Raw genomic sequence first — 19,068 nt, 5'->3', positions numbered from 1 at the left:
CCACACCTACGGCCTCTAAACCTACTGCAATACCAATAAATATTAATAATAAGACAAGGACTGGCTGGAAAATACCAATTTTTTTCACAAGAAATTAAAAAAAAAGTCAAAATTTCCAGCCATTCCCTCCCCTTTCCGCCCAGTTTTTCAATGCAAACCCCCAAACCTTTTCATTTTTGGAAACCACATTGTGTCGGGTTTTTTTATTTGAAACTGAATATCAAAAAATTTTATCCAACAGTCTTATTACTGGGCACTGAAATTTTCTACCTTTAAAAAAAAATTACTGAAAACTGAAGAGACTTTCCATTTCAAACAGCAATTAATTAACTAGTTTAAAAATCAGTTTTCATTAAAATTTTTTATTGCAAATTCCAGTTTTGGGATATCTGGCCCCATTGATGCCAATGGAGCTATGGATGATTGACACCAGCTGGGGATTTGGCCTCATTGGTTCCAAAGGAGTGATGGCCAATTCACACCCAGTCGGCATCTGGCCCACTGACATCAATAGCGCTACAGCTGATCTGGCCCATTGGCTCCAGTGGAATAACAGCTGATTCACACCAGCAAGGGTTGTGGTTGTGTCTTGGCACTAATAATCCCCGTTCAGGGAGACACCCTCTGCCCTTCTTGGTGCCTGCTGCCCCATGCCCCCTCCTCCTGCACAATCTGCCCGCTCCTGCTTGCCAGTTTTGGTTGGACGTATTCCTGGAGGTTAAATCATACGACATGATTTTTAATAATGCCTGGAGGCTCCAGCAGCCCTAACCGGGAACGCCCTCTGCACAGAAAGTGGCAGGAAGGACAAAGTTCACTTTGCTGGCTTCACCTTGTGCTGGGAGCTTTTGCCATGAGCTTGGAGCTCTGACCTGAGCACATGGCCCAGGCTTTTGGGGAGGTAAAGAATTCCATTTCTCCTCCTTGCCCTTCTCTTTCTGTCTGCCTTATTCCTGTCTTCCACCCTTCCCCCTGCCACGGTCAGTCTTCCCCACATTATTTCTGTCTCCCGCCCCAGCTTGTCCCTTTTGTGCTGGTGGGCCCCCCTTGCTGGTCACTGTATGTGACAGGTGCGGTCCCCTGCTGGGCCTAATGCACAGCAGATGTGAGCCTGTTACAACCTCAGCTCCAAACTCTGGCCCCTTTGCTCTAGCTGGGGAGGTTGGTGTTTTTAGTTCGGCACAGTCCTGCTCCTTCCCCCCCGCCCCCAAGCCAGACAAGATGGCCGCGGTTGTGCTTGTTGTCCTAGCAGGTAGGGGAATGATCCTGTATTCTCTGTGGGCACTGCCCCATCCAGCCCCATGGCTGTATGAGCTGTGTCAGAGGAAGACGGCACTGCTGACTTGAGGAAGGACCCCATAAATCAGGAGACCTCAAAAAAAATAATTAGTCTATTTGTCCTCTAGGGTCAGTGCCATGTAGGGTCATCATGTTTCTGTCAGCTGACTCTTAAACTCTTAAAAACGCAACCGGAGATTCCCCCATAATCCGGGGAGTGCAAGAGTCAGGGTTTGAAAAAAAGCATTCAATCTTGTGACAGCTGGCAGTGCTGGGAAAGGGCAAGTGCCGTAGCTGGCATCTTGCCCAACCACAGCAGCCTGCAGAGCCAAAAGCATGAGTCTGTTGCACTCCTGTTGGGAGGGGAATGATGGTCCAGTGGTTTGGGTGCTGCTATCTTGGGACCCGCTGACTTGGGTTCAATTCTTGCTCTGCTACAGGTCCCTCGGGTGGTCTTGAGCAAGTCGGTGAACTGTTCTGGGGGTAACAGCTGTGCCTTGCCTCACGGGGGGCTGTGAATATCACTACAATGCTGTTTTATAGATTTTAAGGCCAGAAAGAACCATTAGATCATCTAGTCTGACCTCCTGCATAACCTAGCCCAGAGAATCTCACCCAGTTACCCCGGTATTGAGCCCAATCACTTAGATTAGACTAAAGCATTTCAGTCTTCGGGAGATTAAATAGCTGAGTGTCCCAGGCAGAGAACAGTTGAGACCAAGGGGCCCCTGAGGCCCCTGCAATGGCAGGGAATTGATTAGGTGAGAAATGCCCATGTGGTCTTGGCAGGTGATTCATGTTGCAGAGGAAAGTGAAAACCCCCAAGATCCCTGCTAATCTGACCTGGGGAACAGTCCTTCCTGCGCATGGGAGCAAGATCCACCAGCCACATAGCTAGAAAGCATTCTTCAGACAGCCTCCGACCACTAGTCTGTCCTGTCTCCAGCTATGGACAATCCCTGATGCTTCAGAGAAAGGGGGATGGAGAGGAAATGAAGAATACATCTGGCCAAACTGTGCATGGAGACAAATAATTCCTTCCTGACCTCCTCAGTGGCTGTAACCCTGAAGCATGATATTTGATTACAGCCATTGTCTTAGTGCAGAGCTGTATGTGTTGTGAGCATGTTGAGGGCAGTGCAGGCAATCCTGTTCTCCCCATGGGCCATGAAGGACTGGGATTAGCACAGGGACTCATAAAGATAGTGAGGCAGCCGACACTCTGGTGATGGGGTCCATATAGCTAGAGCTAAAGTGGCTGGGCTGTAATAGACTAATGCCTTGCACTGACTGGTGGGTTACACATGCAGGATAACACACCTTCAGAGGAAGTTTCCTCTCCCTAGGTAGAATTTGGGTCTCTATAAACCAAGTTTGAGTGGATCCCTAAAATAGCTCTTGGGTTTGTGTGGTGTATTGAGGACTGTGTTTTCATTGCAAGCTATCACTTTAAGAATGTTTTTTTTCCTGATCCTGTTTGCAGACTAAGGGGCTCTAGAGGGGAGTGTGTGATCAGTCAGTCTGCAGCCAGCCAGCCAAGAGCAAGGTGGATGAATTGGGCCTCACTGCCTTAGGGAGCAGCCTGCTTTGTCTCTCTCTGTTTTGGGATTCTTGAGGAGTGTTATTCTGAATTCTAGGAATTAAAGTAGCATCACGTTGCAACCTTCCAGCAAGAGAGATTTATGTTTTTATCTCATTTCTGTGAGTGTGCCATGAACATAAGCACTCTGTTTTACAGGGCGTTGCCATATAGCGGCATCATGGCCTCAGCAAACCCTGTGGAGAGACTGAAGGGTGAGGCCTTGTGCCCCATCTGCCTGGAGTGCTTCACTGAGCCAGTGAGCATTGACTGTGGGCATAACTTCTGCCAGGTCTGCATCAGCCGATACTGTGAGGCATGTGAGAAGGAAAGCCCTTGTCGCCCCGTCCAGTGCCCCGTCTGCAAAGAGAAATTCAAGAAGGACAACTTCCGGCCCAATTGGCAGCTGGCCAACATGTTAAAGACCATCCTGGAGCTGAGGGCCATGAGGGGAGAGGAGTGGGCAGGGCCGTTCTGCCAGCATCACCAAGAGCAGCTCAAGTTGTTCTGCGAGGAGGACGGGAAGGCCATCTGCGTGGTGTGCCGGGAGTCCCAAGAGCACCGAGAACACAGGGTGGCACCCATGGAGGAGGCTGCCCAAACATACAGGGTGAGAGTCTGCTGGGTGCAGGGGCTCCTGGGTGCTAATCTGCTGGGGAGCTGGGTGCTAATCACAGGCGCAGCTGGGGGCGCCTCTCCACTGCTGAAAGTTTAGGTGGGGCTACAAGTCTTTTCTTGTGTTTGAGAAAACGCTTTTTCCTCAGCGGGTTGGGCTGCTTGTCCATGCCCAGGGCAGGCCCCCAGGAGGCCGGGTTCAGTTCCCAGCTCTGACACAAATAGACCAAGCAATGGCTTTAGGGTTTCTTCACTGCAACCGAGGGAACTTTTCAGGGAAAAACATGAATATTTTTCACAACATCGTCCATGTTGAAAAAAACAACAACATTTTTCTTTGTGGGGGAGGGGAACTTCTAAGCAAATCTATGGACAGGCTTCATTTATAGGGAGCCTGTGTGTGGCTAATAGGCTCACTTTACTGGTACAAAGGGACACCCCTGGTGACTGATCCCAGGCAGGAGCGGTGGAAGAGCCTTAAAAGTGAGGGGGCCCAGAGGCTCCCGAACTGTGGCCCCACCTCCATGTGGGCCATTCCCCCGAGGCCCCGCCCCTACACCGCCCATTCCCCCGAGGCCCCTTCCCCGCACCACCTCTTCCTCCAAGGCCCCGCTCCTGCATCACCTTCCCTCAAGACCCCACCCACCACACACTCCTCTCTGTCCCTTCTCCATCACTTGTTCTTATGGCCAGTAAAGATTGGGGGAGCCATGGCCCCCTGACCTCCCCTGTTCCAGCGCCCTTGATCTCAGACCTCTGGATCTTCAACCACACACCGTTCCTGTTTGAGCTTGCAGACCAGGGGGCATTAGCTGAGATGCAGTAGCAGCCTTACAACCCCCTCTACATGGTCAGGTCACAGGTCTGGTGGAAGCCAGAAGTGGTCAGCACCTCAGTGGCAGGTGCACGGCCCTCCCGGATGCCCTCCTGACCTGTGCTGCTCTTCCCCCTCAGACCAAAGTCCAGCAAGCCCTGACTCAGCTCAGGAAGGAGATGGAAGCTGCCAAGTGGCTGGAGGCCAAGGAGAACAGGAAGATCAAGGAATGGCAGGTGAGTGTCTCCCTGGTGGGAAGGTAGATCCACTCCAGTTCAACCACAACCTATTGAGGCCTCGCTCTTGGTCGCCTTGTGTGGGTGCCGCGCTCGGTGCGACAGGGCCCAGCTGCTACCATGATACGAATTAATAATAATAGCAAGGTATTAACGGGCGCCTCCTTCTGTATTTAGTGATGACCCTGGCTCAGGGATCTGTGGGGACTGAACCCAGGGCACCAAAGCATCCCCTTCTAAAAGATTAAGTTTATTAGTGCAACGACTGTAGATGTCTAAGCCAGCAGGGCCGGCCTCCTGCCTAACCCAGGCCAGAGAATCTCCCACAGCAATTCCTGCCTCTGGTCCAATAGCTCCTGGCTGAGCTAGAGCGGAGCTTTGAGACAGAGACGCTCCATCTCCACTGACAGACTCCCAGGGATGGAGCAGACACTACTAGACGCATACATGTGCTGTAGCTGCTGTGGGGATCCGGGAGCACATTAGCACAGACATAGGGGAGCATGGCTGTCACGGCTCAGGGACACTGTTCCTCTGTCCCCCTGTGCTCTCTGAGGACACCCTGCTCTGGCTGTGAGCCAGTGGGGTGGAATCCTGAGATTCTGCCACTCTCAGACCGGGTCCTGCCCCGCAGTCCCCGGTGTATCATGCACGTGTGGGCTCTCCCTTGGGGAGCGCCCAACCCACGGTCCATTCAGTAGCCAGACTTCTTATAGCAATAGCGGTGTGTCTGTAACCATCTGGACAAAGCACTTCAGAGAGAAGGACCCTGACTCATCAAAAGGTCTCCACGTAGATTTGCTTTACCTGGAATCCTGCCAACTTTCCCCAGTCTAGTTGTCCTTAGCTCTCAAAAACCTTTCCCTCTCCCTTGAGGGTGTGAGCCTCTTTGAGCCCCCCACTCCCAAAGGGACCGAGTCATCCCTGGGCAAACTTGTCTAGCAGGGTGTGAAGGCTGAATCCCCACTCTGGCACTTCGAGTGCAGAAGGTGGGGGCCTGCAAGGATTCTAAAAATTAATACTGGCCACTCCAGGCTGGTATTAAACTCCCAAGGTTACAGCTTCTCTCTGATCTTGGATGGGTAGATGCTGCCACCATCCAAGTGCAAAAAACCCCTTGGGAACCAGGAAGGGGCACTTGGGAATTCCTCCCTGTGGGGTACCCTCAAGCCCTTTCACCCCCCTCCAGGGAAGAGCTGAGAAAGAAAAAGGAAATCAGCTGTTGCCACCAGCTAATTAAACAACATCTGCACAAACCTCGTAGGACACAAAAACACAGTCCTGTTCTTAAAAAAGGTAAATTTTATTAAAAACAAAAAGTAAGAAAATACACCTGGAACTTAGGCTATTGCTAGATTTTAAAAGAGCAAATATAATAATTAAGCATCAAGAATGGTTTTCCTGAGGTCCAGTTTAATGGTTACAAGCAAAACAAAAGCAATTGGGGGTTAGCACAGAGGAGTCCACAAGCCAATAAGAAATAAAAGAAATAACCCTAATCACGTCTTTCCAGACATTCCCTGATCTACTTACATATCTGGGGTTTCAGATAAGTAATTCCTAGGTATGATTTGATGATTTTTCATACCTGGTTTAGCTTCTTACAGCATTGCTGCTCTGTGTCTCCTCTCTCCGGAGAACAACAACAGACAGACAAAGGGAAAGTTTTATTCCCAATTTTAAAAAGTTCCAACCCTCCCATTGGCTCTTTTGGTCAGGTGCCCACTCCCTTCCTTTTACCTATGGGCTTTTTTAACCCTTTACAGGTAAAGCCAGTAGAGAACAGCTACTAACAGGGATTTTGTAGCTAACTATCTGGCTGGGTGTCCATAAAAGGGAGCTACCCTCCCCACCCTTCATTTATCACACGCCCCCCAAATCACAGACAGTGCTGGCCAACCTGGTTCAGGTCAGGTCCACACCGGCTGGGATTTCTTCCTGGAGGTTTAGGAAACAGAGTTAATAAGATACATGCACCTTTAATTTGACTAATAATTTCATGAAGAACTAAGCCGTATTTTTTACATTTCAAGGACTACAATGACTTACAGGGACCTTTTTACCCGGCTGATTCTGGGCAACCTTTCTGGGAGAGTGCATCAGCCACTTTGTTAGAGGCTCGTGAAATGTTGTTGTATTTCAAAATCAAAGTCTTGAAGAGCTAAACTCCACCGAAGAAGTTTTTTTGTTAGTTTCTTTGACTGCGTGAAGCCACTTTAGTGCATCATGGTCAGTCTTCAGGTGGAAACGCCATCCCCAAATGTATGGGTGTAGCTTCTCCAGAGCATACACAATGGTGTAACATTCTTTTTCTGAGACTGAGCAGTGGCTTCCCCTCTCAGAAGGTTTTTGCTGAGAAACACGACAGGATGGAATTGTTGATATGGTCCTTCCTGCATTAAAACCACTCCCACACCACACTCGGATGCATCTGTGGTTATGACAAACGGTTGGTCAAAGTCTGGGGCCCTTAGTACAGGGTCAGACGTAAGGGCCGCTTTAAGCTGGTTAAAGGCTTTTTGACACTTCTCAGACCTCTGAACTGCATTTGGCTGTTTTTTCCTGATTAGGACTGTCAGTGGGGTGACAATTTGGCTGTAGTGTGGTACAAATCGTTGGTAATACCCGGCCAAGCCCAAGAAGGATTGGACCTGTTTCTTTGACTTAGGGACAGGCCACTTTTGGATAGCATTTACTTTAGCCTGTAGGGGGTTGACAGTTCCTTGACCCACCTGGCGTCCAAGGTACGTTACCCTGTTTAGGCCTATTTGACATTTTTTGGCCTTAACGATTAATCCTGCCTCCCTTAAGTGCTGGAAGACAGCTTGGAGGTGTTCCAGGTGTTCTGCCCATGAATCTGAGAATATAGCCATATCGTCAAGGTAGGTGATTGCAAATTCCCCAAATCCAGCCAGAAGGTTATCTACCAGTCTCTGGAGGGTGGTGGGTGCATTTCGCAGTCCAAAAGGGAGCACATTAAATTCATACAGCCCTACATGGGTAATGAAGGCTGACCTTTCCTTGGCGGGGTCATCTAGTGGCACTTGCCAGTGCCCCTTAGTTAAGTCTAAGGTGGAGATGAACTGGGCACGTCCCAGTTTCTCCAGTAGCTCATCTGTATGTGGCATTGGATAGTTCTCTGGGCGAGTTACAACATTTAGTTTACGGTGGTCCACGCAAAACTGGATTTTCCCATTGGGTTTGGGAACCAGAACCACTGGAGAGGCCCATGCACTCTCAGAGGGGTGGATTACACCCATCTGTAACATGTCCTTGATCTCTCTTTCTATTGCGGTTTTGGCTTGAGGAGACACCCGGTAGGGTTGGTCTCTAATTGGGCGAGCATCACCTGTGTCAATGGAGTGGTACGCCTGTTCAGTCCGTCCTGGGGTGGCTGAAAACATTGGTGCGAAGCTGCTGTACAGCTCCTGGATCTGCTGTTGTTGCTTACGCCCATGGGTCATGGAAAGGCTCACCTCTTCCATGCCACCATTGTTTTTTCCTTCATAGTAGACTCCTTCAGGACACTCAGCGTCGTCTCTCTGCTGGGCTGTAAACTGGAGAACCTTGATTTCTTGGGAATAAAAGGGCTTTAGAGAATTAAGATGGTATACTTTAGGTTTTAGGGTAGGGTCTGGGAACACTATGAGGTAATTAATAGCTCCCGGGCGCTCTCGGACCATAAATGGCGCCTCCCACGATGCTTCCATCTTATTGGCCTGGAGTGCTTTCAGGACCATGACTTGGTCACCTACTCTGAAGCAACGCTCTCTGGCATGTTTATCATACCAGGCCTTTTGCTCTTGCTGAACATCCTGCAGGTTTTCTTGAGCAAGAGCTAGAGTCTTTGAGGGTGTTTTGCAGGTTGGTTACAAAGTCCAAAATGTTAGTTCCTGGAGAAGATGTAACCCCCTCCCATTGCTGCTTCACCAATTGTAATGGCCTCTTAACTTTGTGGCCATAAATGAGTTCAAAGGGTGAAAATCCCAAACTGGGATGTGGTCCATCCCTGTAGGCAAAGAGCAACTGGGTCCCAATCATTGGAGTGCTCATTCATGAATTTATGTATCATGGCCCCCAAAGTCCCATTAAACTTTTCCACTAGGCCATTCGTTTGATGGTGGTAAGGAGTGGCAACCAAGTGGTTCACCCCATGAGCTTCCCAAAGACGTTTCATGGTCCTTGCCAGGAATTTTGTCCCCAAATCTGTAAGGATGTCGGAGGGCCAACCTACCCTGGCAAAAATGTCTGCCAATGCCTGGCTCATGCTTTTAGCCCTGGTATTGCTTAGAGCTACTGCTTTCCGCCATTGGGTGGCAAAATCCATGAAGGTCAGTATGTACAGTTTTCCTCTGGGTGTCTTCTTAGGGAAAGGACTCAGAATATCCACAGCTACTCGCTGAAATGGAACCTCAGTTATGGGGAGTGGCTGGAGAGGGGCCTTGACCTGGTCTTGGGGTTTTTCCACCCTCTGGCACACCTCACAAGGCTGGACATAGGTAGAAACGTCCTTGTCCATCCCCTCACAATGGAATGACTTCCCCAAACGGTCCTTGGTCCTGTTCATACCAGCATGGCCATTAGGATGATTGTGGGCTAAGCTCAAGAGCTTTACCCTATACTTAGTTGGAACTACCAACTGTCTCTGAGGATACCAGTCCTCCTTGTGCCCACCAGAAAGGGTCTCCTTGTATAAGAGTCCTCCTTCTACAACAAACCTGGACCGATTAGAAGAGCTGAGAGGTGGTGGGTCACTCTGTGCTGCTGTCCAAGCTCCCTTGAGTCTCTCATCTGCTTCCTGCTCTGTCTGGAACTGCTCGCTTGATGCTGGAGACATCAGTTCCTCACTGGATTCTGGACCTGGGCTTGGTCCCACTGGAAGCGATGCATGTGATGCGGGTGTCTCCGTTGACTGTGAACCGCTCTCCGCTGGTGCACTGGGTTGTATTTCAGGCTCCGGTTGAGCTTCTTGCGATGGTTGAGCTGCTGCTGCAGGTGCAGGCTCTCTGGCGCCCTTTGGTGCTGGCTCCCCTGACTCTGGTGGGGTTGCAAGCACGGGCTCTGGTGCTGAGGGCTCTGCCACTTCTGATTCTTGGGTTGGTTCTGGCTGGGTCCCAGGAACTGGATCTACAACCGCTGCCATAGACTCTGGTCTGCTGGGTCCCTGTAGGATGCTTAGGAATGGAGTTAGGTGTGGAGGCCAGTTTAGCCTCACATGGTTGGCTAAGTCTTCTCCCAGCAGCATGGGAATGGGATAATCGTCATAGACTGCAAAGGTCCATATTCCTGACCAGCCCTTGTACTGGACAGGCAACTTGGCTGTAAACAAGTTAAAAGAGTTGGCCTTAAAGGATTCCACTGTCACTTGGGCCTCTGGGTCAATGAATTTGGGGTCCATCAGGGATTGGTGGATAGTGGACACCTGTGCTCCAGTGTCTCTCCACGCAGTAATCTTCCTCCTGCCCACACTCACAGTTTCCCTTCACTCTGGGGGTATTTGCGAGGCATCTGGGCCTGAAGGCTCTCATTGGGACCCCAGGATGATGAGTTGCTGCTGGCTGGTGCTCTTGGGGCAGTTGGCCTTCACATGCCCCAGCTCATTACATTTAAAGCATCACCCAGCTGACTGTGGGCTGGGGTGAGGTGGGTGGTTGGAGAGTGGAATGGTGGGACAAGAGGGCATCTGGCATCTCCCTGGCTGTGTGGAGGGCTCCTCCTTGTGAGGTGGGGCCTTAGGCAGACTCCAATGGTGGGGTGTTGTCTCGGGTTGCCCCTTCTGGTATCCGCACCAACTGCTACCTCCCCAACCTCGATTACAGTTTTGGGCTTCCCATCTAGGATGTAACTTTCTATTTCCTCAGGAGCACCTTCTAAGAACTCCTCCATTTGCATTAGGAGAGACTTAAAACCAGAGATTTAACGCTTGCTCCTGATATCCAGGCATCCCAATGTTTCACAATGTGGTAGGCATGTCGGGTAAATGCCACATCTGGTTTCCACCTTAGGGCTCTGAACCGCCGACGGGCATGCTCGGGTGTTAGCCCCATCCCAATTCTGGCCTTGTGTTTAAAAAGTTCTTACTTGTTCATGTGTTCTTTAGGCATTTCAGCTGCCACCTCTGCTAAGGGTCCACTGAGTTGCGGCCTCAGCTCCACCATATACTGGTCTATAGGGATGTTGTACCCAAGGCAGGCCCTTTCAAAATTTTCTAAGAAGGCCTCTGTATCATCACCTACCTTGTAGGTGGGGAATTTTTTGGAATGGGGAGCGGTACTTGGAGAAGGATTGTTAGGGCTACCTGATTGATCCAGCGTAGCTTTTTCCAGCTCTAAGCGCTTCAGCTCCATTTCCACCACCAAGCGCTTCGCCTCTCTCCTCCCCTCCGCTTCCACCTCCAATCACTTTGTCTCCACCTCCACTTCCGAGCTCTTCGTCTACGCTTCCACCTCCTGTCCTCTGCTTTCAAGCGCTTCATCTCTAGGAAGAAATTCCTTTCTGCCTCAATTAGAACTCGGCCTGAGTTAAGGGCATCCCTCCATCCTGGCACTGGGATCTTGGTTGGGGGATGGCTGACCCTTCCCTCCTGGGAAGTCTTTGTTCCCCCATCCCCTCCCAGAATTTCTGTCATGGAGCTGGATGTCTGGGCTTGATCTGGGTCTGTCTTCTCCTTGGCGTGCCACTTTGGGAAGACTGGTTTCTCTAGGATTTCAGTGCCCGACCTCAACCTCATGCACAGGGCTGCCTTACTCTAGCCTAGCTATTCTGATGCCATGAAGCTCGACCAAAAAAAAATAAAAAAATGAAATAAACTGCTTGTTGGACTCCCTGGCTTTGCAGGCTGCTAAAAGGTAAAATGTGTCCTTTAAAAATCCTGAGGTCTGTGCTTCAGGTTCAAAATGATCCCACCGCTCTGCCACCATGTCAAGGCTGATTCCCCACTCTGGCACGTCGAGTGCAGAAGGTGGGGGCCTGCAAGGATTCTTAAAATTAATACTGGCCACTCCAGGCTGGTATTAAACTCCCAAGGTTACAGTTTCTCTCTGACCTTGGATGGGTAGATGCTGCCACCACCCAAGTGCAAAACCCCCTTGGGAACCAGGAAGGGGCACTTGGGAATTCCTCCCTGTGGGGTACCCTCAAGCCCTTTCACCCCCATTCCGGGGAAGAGCTGAGAAAGAAAACAAAGGAAATCAGCTGTTGCCACCAGCTAATTAAACAACATCTGCACAAACCTCGTAGGACACAAAAACACAGTCCTGTTCTTAAAAAAGGTAAATTTTATTAAAAACAAAAAGTAAGAAAATACACCTGGAACTTAGGCTATTGCTAGATTTTAAAAGAGCAAATATAATAATTAAGCATCAAGAATGGTTTTCCTGAGGTCCAGTTTAATGGTTGCAAGCAAAACAAAAGCAGTTGGGGGTTAGCACAGAGGAGTCCACAAGCCAATAAGAAATAAAAGAAATAACCCTAATCACGTCTTTCCAGACATTCCCTGATCTACTTACATATCTGGGGTTTCAGATAAGTAATTCCTAGGTATGATTTGATGATTTTTCATACCTGGTTTAGCTTCTTACAGCATTGCTGCTCTGTGTCTCCTCTCTCCGGAGAACAACAACAGACAGACAAAGGGAAAGTTTTATTCCCAATTTTAAAAAGTTCCAACCCTCCCATTGGCTCTTTTGGTCAGGTGCCCACTCCCTTCCTTTTACCTATGGGCTTTTTTAACCCTTTACAGGTAAAGCCAGTAGAGAACAGCTACTAACAGGGATTTTGCAGCTAACTGTCTGGCTGGGTGTCCATAAATGGGAGCTACCCCTCCTCTTCATTCATCACACAGGGGTCACGCCAGGGCATCAAAACAAATGCATCTTTCATTGTACTTTAAGTGTTTCTGAGAAGCATTTACCTGGATCCATCTCTTCCTTCCCATCTCTCCTTTCCTGATTTTTGATGGGAAATTTCAGAATGAAATGAAGATCTTCTTTACATTCTGAGCCAATGTGAAATTTCCCCTTTGGTTCAAATTATTCAATGGGAGACTTAAAGAGCTGAAACTCTTTAACTTCTCAAGAAGAAGACTGAGATGCGACTTGATGGTGGTGTAGAAGTACCTTCATGGGAGAAAATACTGGCTACTAAAAAACTCTTTGATCTAGCAGAGAATGGCAGAACAAGAGCCGATGGCTGGGAGCGGAAGCCAGACAAATTCAAAGTAGATATAAGGCACAAGTTATTAACACGAGGGGTGATTAACCACTGGAACAAACTCCTAAGGGAAGTGGTGGATGCCTCATCTCTTGATGGCTTTGAATCTAGATGGGCACCTTTCTGGAAAACACTTTGGTCAATCACAAGTTATTGGACTCAGGTCAGGGGTGACTGGGTGAAATTCAATGGCTGGGCTATGCAGGAGGTGAGACTAGAATCTAATGATCCCTTATGGCCTTGGAATCTGTACAGTTATTCAATAAAAAATGCTGGTTTTGTTTCACTTTTTGAAACCTGGATAGTGGAGTGGGGGGGAGGTCAAACAAGTTGGAGAAAATTGGGGTGGGAGACACCCCCTTCTCCCCACTTTCTCTGTTATTAAAACCATTTTCAATGAGAAAAGTGTAGGGAAAGATTGGCTGGCTGGTTGGTGTGTAAGTAGCACTTAGTTTTCCCTTAGACCTGTTGGATTTTTTTACTTCTCCCGGCAGGAGAAAGTGCAGGTTCAGCGTCAGATCATCGTGTCAGAGTTCGAGAAGATCCGCCAGTTCCTGACCGAGGAGGAGAAGCTGCTGCTAGAGAAGCTGGCAACAGAAGAGAAGGACTTTGTGCAGAGAGTACAGGCCAACCTAGCTGACCTCTCGGAGCAGAGCTCTGCCCTGGGCAAACTCATCGCAGAGCTGGAGGAGAAGTGCCGGAAATCATCTGTGGAGCTGCTAGAGGTGAGAGTGTGTTGGGTGTGTCAACAGGTGGCTGGGTGGCCAAGGGGGTAAGGTACAGGGCAGTGATGTGGGATGTCTGGGTTTTAATCCCAGCCTGCCTCTGGGTGACTTTTCCTTCTGTGGGCATCAGTTTTCCCATCTGTTAAATGGGGCTAACTGGTAGAATTGGTTGGGAAATGACTTGGGATTTTTCCCTTTGCTGAAAAAGATTTTGTTTTCTTCAAAAATTTGGGCTGGGTGGGAGGGAGGTTGGAAAAAACCCCAAATGGAAAATGTTAGGATTCACTAAACAAGCCTTTTTCACAGCAGACACTGATTCTCCTCCGTTTCTCCTCTGCAGGGTGTGAGGCATTCACTGATCAGGTGGGTGACCATGGTCCATCTCCGTTCCGTTTCTGCTATGGATGGGTGTGCTGGGAGCTGAGATAACAAGGCATTTCTCCCCGTAGCGCTGAAACTATCAAACTGCGGGAGCCAGAAGCCATCCCCACTGAAGTGAAGAATAAATACAAATTCCCTGAGCGTTGCCTAGATATGAAGAAAATGCTACAGAGATTCAAGAGTGAGTGACACCACACGGGATGGAATTTGCTGAGGATCCCCGGGAGAGCAGAAGAATATACACCCCGTGTGTGTTTGGGCGGAGGGGTGGGAGGGGGAAGTAAAGTGATACTTGGATGCATACACGGGGAAATCTTGAGTAGGAGTAGAGAGGTTATTTTACCTGTGTTTATCACTGGTGCGACTGCAGCTGGAGTCCTGTGTCCACAATTCCAGAACGATGTTGATAAATTGCAGAGGGTTCAGGGAAGAGCCGTGAGAATGGTTGAAGGATTAGAAAATCTGCCTTCTAGTGAGAGACTCAAGGAGCTCAGTCTATTTAGCTTAACAAAGAGAACGTTCAGGGGTGACTTGATCACAGTCTATAAGTACTTACATGGGGAACAAATATTTAATAATAGAGGCCTCTTCAAGCTAGCAGACGAAGGTCTAACAAGATACAGTGGCTGCTAGTTGAAGCTAGGCAAACTCAGACTGTAAATACCGCATGACTTGTTAACAGCGAGAGTGAATAGCTACTGGAATAATTTACCAACAACTGTGGCGAATTCTCCATCACTGGCCATTTTAAATTCAAGTTTGGATTTTTTTTTTTTCTAAAAGATCTGCTCTAGTTCAAACAGAAATTAATTCAGGGACGTCTTGTGCTGCTGTGTTACACAGGAGGCCAGGCTAGATTGTCACAGTTATCCCTTCTGGCCTTAGAATCTCGTGCAGGTAGGGAGGGCGTGGTTTGTACATGAGGGGAGGTAGGCCCACAGTGCTGAAGTGGGGAGCCATGATGTGTGGGCATGGGGCCATAGTGAGGGGTAGATCCACAGCATGGGATAAGGCTGCTTTCTGGGAGCCATATTGCAGGGGTAACACCGACAGACCCCGTTCGCCGGTGGGATCAAACCTGTGACCTCTGGAGCTAAATGCATGAGCCGCATGGCTCTTAGCTAAGGCTGTAGAGCAGACTCATTAATCTCTAAGTGGTCTCGGTGCCGCTAGCTAGGGCAGGGGACCACACCCCGGAGGTGTGGCCCTGATACAGAGGCTGCAGCTCCGTTTTGGGGGTAGGACCATGGTGTGGTGTGGGGCTGTATTCTGGGGAGCTGGGCCACAGGGCAGAGGTGCCGCCAGGGCCCATGGGCGGGGCCACGTGGTCCCTGGACCATGGAGTGTTTGGCTGCAGGCCTCAGCAGCGCTGGTCTGACTCTCTCATTTCTCCATACAGCGGACGTGACTCTGGACCCCGAGACAGCCCACGCGTGCCTGGAGCTGTCCAAGGACCATCGTGGTGTGCGGCTGGGGGAGCCGCATCGGGCCGTCCCATCCCACCCCAAGCGTTTCGACACGTACCGCTGTGTGCTGGGCGTGGCGGGGCTGCGGACGGGACGGCACTACTGGGAGGTGGAGGTGGAGGCGGGCGACAAGGCCTACTGGACGCTGGGTGTAGCACGGGGCTCGCTGCGCAGGAAGGGCTGGTTCAGCATGGAGCAGGAGGAGGGCATCTGGGCTGTGCGCCTCATCAGGGGCCACTACCACGCCCACACCTGCCCCAAGACCAGCCTGTCCCCGAGCCGCAGCCCCCAGCTCCTGGGCATCTTCCTGGACTGTGACAGCGGGAGCATCACCTTCTATGAGGCCGAGGGCATGGAGCCCATCTTCTCCTTTGCTGCCGGCACCCCCTTCTCCGAGCCACTCTTCCCCTTCTTCTGGCTCATGTGCCCCGGCACCAGACTCAGGGTTCAACCCACGGTGTGAGCGGGGGAAGCAGGCCTGACAGGCTGGGGAATGGCACGGGGGTGGGCAGTGTCCCTGACAGGGCCTCTCGGTGGGACAGTGGCCCCTTCCCCATCACACCAACACCCACCCCAATCGTCCAGTAGCTGGGAACCACTCAAGGCTGTTGGAGTTGGGGGGCTCCCTCACCCTAGCAGCAGCAGGGGTGGGGGGCAGGGAGATGAGGTATGCCAGCCAGCTCCGCTCCCCTTACCCAGCTCTCAGGGCCGGGGGCGGCTGCCTCGGGTAAGCGTGTGTATACACGCTCCCATAGACCTCCCCCCCAGCCCTGTGTACCTCCCTTGCCTACCACCCCCCCTCCCCCACCCAGATCTGAGACGAAGAGGGGCAGAGATGGCAGGGCCGGGCCTGGTTGCTCAGTGGGATGAGCTCACCCGCACTGGTCAGACCTCAGTCTGTGCCCCCTGGTGGGATGGCCTTGCTCCCCCTCTCCCCAGGGAGCTCTCGCTCTGCTGGGTTGGTTTGGTCAGGACCTTTTTTTTAGGATAAACTGAATGTAAAGATGAGGCAGGTTGTCAGTTACTGACCTCTCCACTCCACCCCCGCCAGGTGTGTGCGTACGTCACGCCTACAGCAGCCCCGTGGGGCAGCACCATCTTGTGATTCAAACCCTTAGGAACTAACACGGGAGTTATTCAGAACCCAGAGCTCATCGTCTTCCTAACTAAGGACAGTTTGGGGAGAAACCCACCCTAAATCCCCTGTATTGTCTTCACTGCTGGGTGCTGCATTCCAGGACTTGACTCCAAAACTAGACTGTGGGGCCATCCGGGCAGGGACAATGTCTGGGATCAAAGGAGGGATCCATCAAGAGCCCATTACTATTACTGTGAATCCAACCAGAATTGGGGTCCTGATGTGCAGGGCACTGCACAGACGCTGGCCCTGCCTGAGTCTGGCGAGAGCCTGAGACAATTGCTCTGAGGGGATGGGTTTCATGCACTGTGCCCAGGAGGCTGAATCCTGCTGTCCAAGGGCTCTGATAATCAGGGGTTAAATCTATGTGGCTCAGAGTCTTCTGGGAATTAGAGACCCCTAGAAAAATTTTGATGACATTTGATTTTTCAGTTTTTAGCATTTTTTAAAAACCAACCACCTAGATTTTATGTTTGGAGTCAGGGGGCTTATTTCCCCACTTTGTTCCAGGTTTCCTTCTTAGGGTTTGTTTGTTCTTACAGTGCTCAACCCTCATCGGATAAGCTTGCCTTGCGGGGAGCTAGCATGGACCACCTTTGTGCCCCTCTGCCTCCTCCACCCTTTAGTCCCCCCCATAGCCTCACTGCCTCCATCCAACATCCCCCCGCCCCACGCTCCTGTGCTCCATACCCCTTCATCCCCCTGCCCCCTCCTCTGCCTCCTAACTCTTCATGCCTCTGCCCCCTCCTCCTCAGCCCCCAACTCTGTCCCATAGCCCCTTTCTACCCTTCATCCTTCTGCGCCTTTCTGCCCTGCACCTCCTGTGCCCCTCCACCGTGTGCCCTGTGCCCTGCACCCTATGCCCCTCCACCCATTCCCACACAGCAATTACTGGGGAACAAGCCCCCCCCCCGGGGGCAAGATTCCCAGAACAGTGTTGCTCCTGGGAGCATTAGGCACTGTGGGAAAACCTGCTCACATCCTCCTGGGGCATGATGGGAGGCAAGGGCTGAACTCCCACAATTCACTCCTGCCATGAGTATGGCTGAGGAGTTTTGTGTGCGGGGGGTGTGTGTGTGTCCGCAGTGCCCCCTGTTGGGTCTTTGCTCCTAGCATCACTGGTGTGTGTGTGTGTGGGGGGGGGGGGGGGTGCCTGCACACTCCATTGGTCCATAGGGTTTTAGGCAAGAAGGAAGCACAAGTCCGACTGTGCAGACAGACAGTGTGACGGCTGTACGTTTGGGGCAGCCACTGGGTCAGAATAAACTGGATTCTGCAGCCACAAAAGCTGGTCTCAGTCCAGTGAGTGGAGGAAGCACCCCCACCCCCACAGGGGAAAGGCCCCATGTCACATTCCCTGCCCCCAAGACAGACAGACAGCGCCTCCCAAACTCTGCCTTCCCCAATAGCTGCAGTCCTTCACTGCAGTCCCCGCGGCACTGCCAGGCTGGGTTGTTATTGTTTATTTGAGTTATGTGGGGCCTATAGGCCAGGTGCCCATTGTGCTGGGCGCCGCACAAACACAGAACAAAGAGAAAGCACCTGCTCCCAAGAGCTCACAATCTGTGGGGGCAACATCAACCCTGGATCAGCCCAGGGGCCCATCTAGCCAGTCCAGTGCCCAGGAGCAGCCCATTCAGAGGGAGGGGTGTGAGGCCTGCAGTGGGCAGTTGTGGGAGGAGCTGGTTTGCTCCTGGTCAGGGCCAGGAGTAATTAGTGACGATGGATAACTGTGAACGTTCTCGCTTCCCACCTGGATGCCGAAGCGCGGCTCCTCTGCAGGTGTGAAGCGCCCTCTTTCCATCTGCCCCCCAATCCCTTCCCTGAGACATGTTCAGTTCTTGGACTCCGAAACACCAGGTGGCAATGAGTTCCACAGGGCATGGCAAAGGACATTTCCTTTCACTGAAAATGGGCTGTCTCTTGAAGTGTGTATCCCAGGACTGGACACAGGATCCAGGAACCGTCTCCCTAATGCTGCATGCCACAGTAACACGCCTTCTCCACTCTGACTCTGTATTTCCCTGCTCACACAGCCCAGGAGCAAGTTACCCTCTTACCCACGTGTCATAAATATAAAGGGAAGGGTAAACCCCTTTGAAATCCCTCCTGGCCAGGGGAAAGCTCCTCTCACCTGTAAAGGGTTAAGAAGCTAAAGGTAACCTCACTGGCACCTGACCAAAATGACCAATGAGGAGACAAGATACTTTCAAAAGCTGGGAGGAGGGAGAGAAACAAAGGGTCTGTGTGTCTGTCTATATGCTGGTTTCTGCCAGGGATAGACCAGGAATGGAGTCTTAGAACTTTTAGTAAGTAATCTAGCTAGGTATGTGTTAGATTATGATTTCTTTAAATGGCTGAGAAAAGAATTGTGCTGAATAGAATAACTATTTCTGTCTGTGTATCTTTTTTGTAACTTAAGGTTTTGCCTAGAGGGGTTCTCTATGTTTTTGAATCTAATTACCCTGTAAGGTATCTACCATCCTGATTTTACAGGGGGGATTTCTTTATTTCTATTTACTTCTATTTTTATTAAAAGTCTTCTTGTAAGAAAACTGAATGCTTTTTCATTGTTCTCAGATCCAAGGGTTTGGGTCTGTGGTCACCTATGCAAATTGGTGAGGC

The 19,068-nt window shown here is 50.7% G+C and overlaps 1 protein-coding gene across 2 annotated transcripts; it reads left to right on the top strand.

The window, feature by feature from the left end:
* The first annotated feature begins 821 nt into the window (after positions 1–821).
* Positions 822–18,802, top strand: LOC140913673 (E3 ubiquitin-protein ligase TRIM58-like). Of its 2 annotated transcripts, none has more exons than XM_073350454.1 (7): positions 822–901; positions 3,017–3,467; positions 4,427–4,522; positions 13,228–13,458; positions 13,799–13,821; positions 13,908–14,020; positions 15,239–18,802. In XM_073350454.1, exons 2-7 carry the CDS (start codon positions 3,039–3,041, stop codon positions 15,766–15,768), a joined length of 1,422 nt encoding a protein of 473 aa, XP_073206555.1. In that variant the 5' UTR covers positions 822–901; positions 3,017–3,038; the 3' UTR covers positions 15,769–18,802. The 2 variants fall into 2 exon arrangements, with proteins under 2 accessions (XP_073206555.1, XP_073206556.1); XM_073350455.1 differs by lacking the exon at positions 822–901 and adding an exon at positions 1,221–1,252.
* Positions 18,803–19,068: the final 266 nt, after the last annotated feature.

Source organism: Lepidochelys kempii, chromosome 6, assembly GCF_965140265.1.
Source record: "Lepidochelys kempii isolate rLepKem1 chromosome 6, rLepKem1.hap2, whole genome shotgun sequence".
Lineage (NCBI taxonomy): Eukaryota > Metazoa > Chordata > Testudines > Cheloniidae > Lepidochelys > Lepidochelys kempii.
The sequence above is the reverse complement of the archived record's forward strand: the minus strand, read 5'-3'. Positions and strand labels throughout refer to the sequence as shown.